This window comes from Halyomorpha halys, unplaced genomic scaffold, assembly GCF_000696795.3.
Source record: "Halyomorpha halys isolate HHAL.00 unplaced genomic scaffold, Hhal_1.1 Scaffold26.1, whole genome shotgun sequence".
NCBI classification, from domain to species: Eukaryota; Metazoa; Arthropoda; class Insecta; order Hemiptera; family Pentatomidae; genus Halyomorpha; species Halyomorpha halys.
The window spans coordinates 228,916-239,048 of NW_027115055.1; the positions used below are offsets into that span (position 1 = coordinate 228,916).

Sequence of the window (10,133 nt, forward strand, 5' to 3'; positions counted from 1 at the left end):
TTTAGAATTATCTTTAATCCAAAAATACGAGTAAATTTGATGTGAACAGTATAATGACATGACACATACTTGTGGAGGAGTCACCCATTGGCAAAACTCCACTAATATTTCTGGTTTAGAAGGTCACGAGGTCAACTTCTTTTAATCAGCACCTCCAAAATTTTTCAGGGATACCAGAGAAAACATGGTTAGAAACTAGTGGGTTTGGGTGGTTAGAGAGTTTATTATGAAGTATTGATATCTGGTTCAAACTGGATCGGCTAAATATGGAATATTAAGTATTTTTGAATAATTTTTGTGTAAGAAATGAATTAATGAAGAAGTAAGAAGCATTGGGAATCTTAAAAAAAAAATTGGATTGTAAGGATTGGATACGAGAAAAAGTCTATAGTTTAGAGGAACCTCTAAGCTCAACTAACTTTAAATCCAAATGTGTCTTATTTTAGTCGTGTAAATGCGTACTTTGTAATTAATTGAAAATTGAGACTATTCTTCTAGTAAGTTTTGTTACAGTCGAAAGTCGGCAAGCAGTTTCATGTATTTTCAGTCTTGTGGGAGGATCCCATGTTGGTCATTTTTCGAGGTTTATTCCTAGGTACAGGATCTGTTTAATTGGGTTAAACAATATTTGAGACAAGATACTTCTAGAATTATACCTTGCTTTTTTTATTGATTACTGTATTAAAATCTTATTCTTTGTTATAACAAATTAACCTTCTGGTACGATTTTCAAATTAGTGACTTTGCAGGAAATCTTTCTCCAAAACGATTTTTACATTTACTAGTGGATCATTTCACCAGATACGCTTTTGTTCTCCCATCTTCGAATCAAAAAGCTGCAGATTATACCAAATTATTAAAACCAATTGTAAAGGAACATAGAATTAAAATTCTTCTAGCTGACCAATATGCCTGTATTAATTCTTATGAGTTTAAACAATTTTTAAAAGTTCATAATATTGAATTGATCTTTACGGCTGTAAACTGCCTACTCTCTTACGGAGTAAACGAACATCTAAATCAGTCTTTAGTGAGTAGGATTCGTTGCAAATAAATGAGCAATAGAACCGACCCTGGTCACAAGTAGTAATAGAAAGTACAGAGGAATATAACAGCACGACTCACAGCATAAAATGTTCATCTATAGAGGTATAGACCTACTGTATGGTACTGAATCATCCATTTTACCGAGTGAGTTACGATCCAACAGAAACTTGAATGAAAATCGAATAGAAGCATTCTTGAACCCTCAAATATACCATAAAGCAAATATAGAAAGAATAGATAGAAACAAGAAAAATTATACATTTGCTAAAAATGATCTAGTGTACATAGAAGCAGGCAATAAGTTAAACCGAAATATGCTCGAAGAAATACGTAAAGGACTTCATAGAATAATCAAGCAAATTTCTAAAACAATCTACGAAGTAGGCTCAGAAAGAAAAGTTTTTGACACAATTTTTTACCACAGCAGCAAACTGCTACCTTATCTAGAAGAGCTTCAAAGTTGATTCTGTGAATTAGGGATGTAAAAAAGCTTCAGGCTCTAATCTATCCCCACCTTTAATTAATGAGTTAATTTCTACAGTTAATACATGATGTTACAATAAAATAACCTTCTGATATTGTTTCGTAGGTAGGTATAAATTTAAGATCTAATGTATTATTTAATATGAATTCGTTATTAATTATTATTTTATTTCGTATTAGCAAAAGATGCTTATAGTCTTGATGATAGTACAAGAGCCGGCAAGAAAAAAAAGGCAGTTTTCTCACCCCAATTTTTATTACGTTAATGAAAACTATGTTTAATTACTAGTCAAAACTGATGAGTCTGCCAAGTATAGGTTAGGGGAATAAAAAATGGCGGCTGTTTCAAAACCTTAAAAAAACACTAATTTTTCATTCGGAGCTCTATATCTTAAAAACTACCAACAACACTAGAAAGTCTAAGAGAACATTATTTAAAGAAGAGTAAATTTTCTAAAATATTAGCCCTAAAAGAGCTATTTACGCCCAATAGTTCTCGAGATATAGCTTTGTAAAAAGAAAAATTTCTTAAAAATCTACTGAAAGATTAGTTTTTTATGAAATGTTGCTTTTTAAAAAGCTATATCTCGAAAACTATTTAACGTAAATAACTCTATTAGGGCTCATATTTTAGCAAATTTACTCTTCTTTAAATGACGTTCTCTTAGGTTTTCTTGTGTTGTTCCTACTTTTTAAGATATAGAGCTCCGAATGAAAAATTAGTTTTTTTTATCGCTTTGAAACAGCCGCAATTTTTGTTCCCCCTATACTTGGCAGACTCATCAATTTTTACTATTGATTATACATAGTTTTCATTAAAGTAATCAAAAATTGGGGTGAGATAACTGCCTTTTTTCTCCTCTTGGGCTCTTGTACTATGAATTTTATCACCAGCTACAAACACTAAACAAGATAATAAAATAATTTTAATTTTTACATTTTACACATGGTGTAAAACCTTCTGATACTGTTTTCAATTAGTTATTATTGTACTGGTGTTTGATTTATTAAAGACTATAAAAACTGATTTTGTTTCATAGGTAGGCATAGAGTTACGATCTAAGGTATTATTTAATCAGAAATTGTTTTTAATTAAGATTTTGTTTCATAGAAGCAAAATAAGTTTATAGTCTTGAAGATTATCACCAGCTAACACTAAACAAGATTATAAAATAATTTTAATTTCTACGGTTAACACATGGTGTTATAACCTTCTGATACGGTTTTCAATTAGTTATTATTGTACTAGTGTTTCATTATAATTAAATACTGTAAAAACTGACTTTGTTTCGTAGTTAGGTAGAGATTTAAGATCTAATGTATAATTTAATATGAATTTGTCATTAATAAAGATTTTGTTATTAATATATATTAGGTCACATACGATAGTTAATTAATTTTGAATTCTCACCTGAAACAGAATTTCTTTCTCGAAATAGACAAATCCTTTCTTCTTGGCTGCTATCAAAAGGCCAACAACTTTGTCATTTATTCGGGTGTACATCTGAAATACGAAAAACATTAGCTAACAACAAAATAGGTACCATTGTTTAATATTCATAATCAGAATTATTAAAACTTTTTAAAATTACACAATTATTCATGAATGGACAAGGTTATGACTTAATCTTAAAATAAAAAAATATATATATAATTTTTAAAATGAAAATGAAATCTCCTGAAATTATTTTTTTTATTTACTATTAACATTTTTGATCACTATACAATTGGTATGAGATTGCTGTGGCACTGTGGTCGAGCATGATTCTGATCAAATCATCTTCTTGCACAACCGTTGGTATAGTAACAGTTCTTCCTTAGAAAGTACTGCCACTTTTAACCCTTCATGGAGTTTAAATTCAGATTTTATTTATTTATTATTTTTTTTTTTTATACAATTGGTATAGGAAATGAGCATCTATAAACCGGAAGGTATTCCACTGAAGGAAAAACACATGTATTAATGTTTACATGGACATAGCATTGTTACAAATACAGAAAGATTAAATACAAACACACACACAAATTTGTTTATAGTTTAATTAATGAAAAAAATATTTGTGGTACACTACTGTAGGAAAATCATATATCGTGTATGAAAACATTTTTTGATATTGATTATATTCGTATTGATGTAATTCATGACTTTCAAATATTATTAGCAACACAATTAATAGTATTTAATTGGCTCTATTTTTTTTCTACAAAATCTTTAAAACTTGTATTATTTAAATACAAACATTAGCAATATGGGTGGGAAATGTATTCTCTGGCTTTTTAAACTCACTAAGGCAGGTACAATTTGATGTTAACTCACAATGTTGCACGTAAAATTAACTAACGCTCTAATTAAAACAGAGTGATTCACTTTCAACTAAGCCCATTTTGATTTGCTTTCACACACTACTATGTTTTGATAAAATGTGCTATTTTTACATGTAGTGATGTGTATCTCTTTCAAAAGGAATGATCTACTCCGCAGATAGACTGATTGATTCTCAAGAATCTCAATGTAATCAAATTACTCTATAGTTAATTAATCTAATAATTAATTAATCCATAATTATGATAATTAATCAATAATTAATCAAATTAATCTATAGTTTTCATCTACTATAGCAATTTTCGCTTTATATTTTAGGCTTAGGATTAATATGAAATCGTATAATATTTAGCTACTATAGTTCTACAACCCCATCCGTCATTTCACAAAGTAATTTCCTATTAATCAACAGAGCTAATTAATTCCTGGGATAAAAAACAAGCGATAAGTTTCTATTGATGATTCATGAGCTAACTCATCTGGAAGTTACCTTTAGACCATGAAATCGGTTTAGACGTGAAGCAAAGAAAGTTTGGGAAAATTTCTCTTTCTACAACCATTAATTGTTCTTAATTACGAGGTATGCTCATTATTGTCATGATACTCTCATCGGAATCCTTAAGTCACTATTTCCGTAGTTCGGAACACCTATGAAATTGTTGAAGATTTTTTTTTTCTTTAATGGAGTTGTATTCAAGTAGCTGATCCGTTATTAACAATGATCAGAGACACCTTATAAGATAACATTACCAAAATTCGAAATATAAATCCAACTTGCTACTCTATTGACAGCTTACCTACTCCAACATACTCCTTTCGGCAATGTAAGAGGTTATTGGATTGTTACAAACCAGCTATGTGAATCTCCATTGTTAGTTGTTTTGTTTTTTCCAAGCATCCTTTGTCTAAATTATTTTAATTTAGTTTATATATTTAATATTGTGGTAATTAAGTATTAAAACTTTAGTTTGATGATAATATTGGCTATGAATTTTTACCCATTTTGCACCAGATTGAAAATTATATACGTAGATAAGGTATGTAATTTTCAATTCTTTATAATAAATTTGATTCTAAAATCTTTCGTTTAACGCGAAAAAAAGGCAATCCTTTCTGGCCGGACCTGCCCTTTTTATATTCCTCTATTTAACTATCTTAAAGTCTCATCTTCCCATTTTAGGCAAATATTTCAAAAGTGATATAGGACCGTTGCTCCGAGAGGGTTTTAGTTGGGCGGGTCCGGTCGGGAAGGATTGCCTTTTTTGTGTTATGATCTCATTGTATGAGATTGAGAAATTTCGTACATTGACCAACATACTGGCTATAACTGTCTGTTTCAAACTTGAGATAAGAAAGGCTGTTAATTGCTTTATTAATTGTATGATTAAAATTAATTATAATTATTCCTTAATATATATAAAACCTAAAGGTGGCTTTCATAATTCTGAAACGTGTCAAAATAGATGTTAAATATTTTGCTGCTCTGCATAAGTAGTGACATTTCTTACAAAAAAAAACAGTTTTTTTTTTTTTTTTTTAGGTATTTCAAAGATTGTACCATAGACTATAATTAGTTAGTAACAACTCTAATAGCTTTAAGAAAGTCTGTAGAACCTTAGAAAAGATATTAACTGCAGTCTACGGTACTATATTTGGAAGACGTCCAATTATGAATTAGTCTAAATTTATTTATTTATTTTTTTTCATAGCTACAATATTTTTCAATCTCTAGTTAATATAATAATTTTTTTATTTTATCATTTTATAATGTCAACAATACTTTAATAAATACCAAATAGGTAAACGAATTTAATCTAATTGTTTATTGAAATCCATTATAAGCTGCTGGTTATGCTTTTTTATTTTATACATTATTAAAGCTTTAATGAGGAAAAGTCGAGGATTATGGCTTGTGTGATTCCAATTACAATATCTATAAAAATTTATGTTTAAACCCTTCATGCTAAATGTTTTTATTCCAATACATGTTTTATCTTATAATGTATTTGATTAATAATGATGAAGATATAAATTTAATGTTCCTGAAAGATTAATTCTTATAAAGCTTGATAAAATTATAAGAGAATTTCGAGTTTACCTTAATTCATAATTTATTTCTGACAATATGTGTATAAACATATTGAGAATGAGTCTGCAATTTCATATTTAATTACTTCAAATTTAATTCCATAGAGAATTCCAATTTTTCTAGCATTGTCTTGCTTTAATTTAATTATTTATTTCATTTTTGTTTATTTTAATGACGCTTTATGTGTTTGACTTTTTAAATTTAAATCATTATTTCTTAAGTAGGATATAAGGACTAAAATTGCGGTTATAGTTGCATAAATAACTTTCGATATGTATGGTAAATAAAAAATAAATGGCATTCTCAATTAGGAAAAACATTCCTTACAAGTTGTTTGGTGTAACTTGAGTCTTTCGAGACAGTTCATTATATACAGCTAGGAAGAATGGAAGGAAAACTTAACTTCACTGTGGCTAGCTGTGCCAGCATATCATGCTGCATAGAAAACCTATCTCAAAGACTCAAATTACAACGAACAACCTGTAAGACATGTTTTTCTACACATAATTTTCTTTGAGTCCTTAGGAAATAATGATTTAAATTAAAATAATATTATTTATTATATATTATATGGCATAGCTGCCCACCACACCATAACAGATCAGTAATAAAGTAAGAAATCACCTTTAGATAAGGGAAATCAGTTGTTTTATACTAAATAATCTTATATAACTCAAGTTTCCACTCTTATCTGGCGTGTTATTTTTTTTAAATGTTTAAACAATCTTTTGTGTATATGATAAAAATTTGAAAATTTCTCAGGTATAGTCTTTGATTTTTAAGTTAATCAGTAAACATTCCAGTTAATTCTGGATCTAAAAAAAATATTAAAAGAGGTATATGTCGATTAATGTTAATTTACAGAAATAGTTTAATAGAATTATTGTGATAAATTGCCAAATAGTGTTGGGAACCAGTCGAATATAGAGGTTTGATTAAAGTTAGTTAAATACATATTAACAAACGGATTGCACCAACAGTTATGAATTTTGCGATATCTAAAACTTTATTTATATCAATTTTTGTCGTATCTTGACCGTATATTCCTTAGGTTGAGCTAGATTTTTACATCTGGAAATTTTTTCTCTAATTTTTCAATTATTTTTGACACCTAATGGACTCAAATTAGGCCTATCGAGATCAAAAAGATGTGCAACTTTGGTTTTTAATACGCGAAAAAGCTTACACGCCTACTATAATTCTGAAACGAATTTAAAATGTTAAATACTCGCGTAAGGTTTAGCTTAGTAGTACCATTTTCTACTAATATTGTAAAAGCTAAATAAAGGCCTAAAAATTAATTAACGCATAAATCATAAAAGATTCCTATAAAAGAAACCACCAAGCGTTATAAGACCAAAGTTGTGCATCATTTTGAATGTATCCAACAACCTTCCTAGGATTTAGTGGTAATGGTTTTTGAAAACAAAAAAAACTACTAAATTACATTTAATCTGCTTCCAGGACTGCTTGCATTTAAAGTCTTGGTCGTCATTCTTTACAACTTTTAAAAATAAACTCTAATGGTTAAGCAATAAAAGTTAAAAGTTTGACGAGTTCAAGTTTCAACTCTTTGATGCTTAGCTCAAGCATGAAAAAAATCTATTATTTTTAAAGCTGTTATTTTCACACCTTAAAAACAATCAAGAAAACAAAATATTATTTTAAATCACTATTCTTGAATTGAATAAGTAAATAATATGATTTTGTTCACTTTTTTTTTTTTTTTTTGTATAACTCATCTTATTTTTCTTTATATTTTCTTAATTAATAGTAATATAAAAGCAAGGTAAACACTAAAGACGTTTCCAGATATTCTTGCACCTCATCCATATTCTGTCAACCAGAGAATGAAATTTATTTCTGTACACACCCAGTTCAAAGGATGGGTGTTAAATTCCCTTGGGTTTAACGTTTTTTTTTGTTCGGTATTTGGCAAACTTCTATTCTCAAGCTTAATGGGTCCTGTCCAATTTAATTTAATAATAACTATTACTACTGCCAAATAACTTTCTGTATGAAATTAAAAAAAAAAAAATTATAATCGAAAATATTCTCGAAAAAATAAAAACTGAAAAATGTTATGCGTTTCTCATTGTAAAATGATAGCAGACTAATATTTTTTATTAATCTATGATGATATGGCACTGGTGAAGAAGACTAAGAAGGAAGAGGTTTCAATCATGTCAGTCGGAATGAAATTCTGCCTGATCAACTTATCAATATAACAGATCAGCAATATAAAATCTCTTAATATATATTGTCTTAATTTACAGTTTAAGGATTAATACAATTTTAGCTAACATTTTTTAAAAGACTTTTATTTGATATTGTACCTTTTTTTGTAATTATAGAAAAAAATCTCCTATAGTTTTATCATTTTTACAATAAAATTATAATTTTGAGTACTATTCGCACTTCATTATGTTTAGTATATTATGAGAAGAACAGGAAGAAGACATAGAAAACATTAGGAGACATGGAAAAACTAATTTCTTCATTAAATTAAAGAAAAAATCTTCAAACTTCAAATGTGCCTAAAATGTACCCCAAAGGATAATTTAATACAAAAAATTGGTTATGTAATTCTTTAAAATGATTAAAGGGCATTAGGAGAAACAGAAAAACTGAAATCGAACTGTAAGTATGCATGATATAAACCCGTACGCCGAATTTAAAACAAAAATGACATCGGAGGTGTATCTTAGAAGACATAGAAAAACTGAAATTCATTGATAAAACCGAAAAACTAAAATCGTACTGTAAATATGCATGAAACATACTCTAAAGACCAATGCAAGAAAAACAGATAATAATAAAAGGTTAGAAAACCCAAAAGTAAGGTGCAGATACCACCATTCGTTTTCTACATACATCTGTCCTTAGACACTCTAATCTGCCAAATTAGTCTTAACGCAATCTTCTCATCTACGTTTAAGGACGATTGCCCTTCAGTTCAAAGTATATTGGTACAAACATTAAAGAATATGATAAGATGTAATTTATGTATCTTGTTTTAATAGTTTATGTATCATATTATTAATTTATGTATCTAGCCCTGACGGTGTCCTGTAAAGTGGAGCGAAACGTCGGTGACTAGTAAATTGTCCTTTCTGCAATTCTGAGCTTTAACATAAAAGGGCTGAAAAAAACATTTTCGTTCTCAAGTTTTTGACTGGAGAAATGGCATATGTGTCATTTTACAGTATGTTCCATGCTCTTTCATATTGTATGCAACACCATGTATGTTGAGATAAGTTAAAATTCCTTAAAACTTTATTGGAAGAAAAATCTGGAATAGTATGATTCAAAACAGTTTTCTAATTATCGTGGAATGACAATATAGTCTATTGTTATCCGTCCATTTACTCATTGTTACTGTCTAATTATTATCATTTCCTGACTTCCAATTATCAATAAATATTCAAGAAACAGTATATACCAAGTAATCATACTCAATGTCACCGTTTAGTGGGATTCGTGATGTGGAAGCTAGAACCTAGGGCACTGAAGGAATGCGACCTTGCTCAAAAATAGACGTATGGTATTTAGAAAAGAAGTGGTTTGTGAAAGAGAGACTAGGAAGGGTCTGAGTTGAGTCAGGTTGGTCGCTAGCCAGGTCCTTGACAGAGCTCGACCAACTGCCAATGTTCATCCGATGTCGGCGCCTCCCGGGAGTTCACGAGATATCTCCGTCTTCGGTTCGTCTGTTCTGGCAACAGTTTCGGCAAATTGTTTCCTAGTCATTCTATAAAAATGAATACACCTACAATTGAAAGGAAAATATCGACCAGGACAAAGAACAATCAAAACGCGTACTCTGGCCAGCGCATACCTTTAGAAATATAAAAGTCAAACCTTTTTTTATTATTAAATGATCAAGATAAGAAATGGAGAAGCTATAAGGGATGAGTCCACTTTCGAAAATTTTAATGAAAAAACATCAATAAGAACAATTCGGCTATTTTTTAAATTTAAATTACTAATAAATTTAAACGTAAGGAAGGATATCCAATAGATATGATACATTTAATAAAATTTAAATTTTTATTTAGGGAAATAATATTAGAAGTATTAACTGTTATGGTAATTTATAGTGGGGAGTGGGTAGATCATTGCTCATGCAATGGACTACTCCAGGGACCCGGGTTCGAATCCAGCTGTGGCAGATAATTGTTATCTGTTAACTGT

The 10,133-nt window shown here is 29.2% G+C and overlaps 1 protein-coding gene across 1 annotated transcript in view; it reads right to left on the reverse strand.

The window, feature by feature from the left end:
- LOC106683339 (actin-binding Rho-activating protein) overlaps nt 1-10,133 on the reverse strand; it is an 86,973-nt gene that overhangs the window by 10,453 nt on the left and 66,387 nt on the right. The window contains exon 3 of the mRNA XM_067052142.1: nt 2,942-3,034. Within this exon, the coding sequence (XP_066908243.1) occupies nt 2,942-3,034 (93 nt within the window). The remainder of the gene's footprint in view (nt 1-2,941; nt 3,035-10,133) is intronic.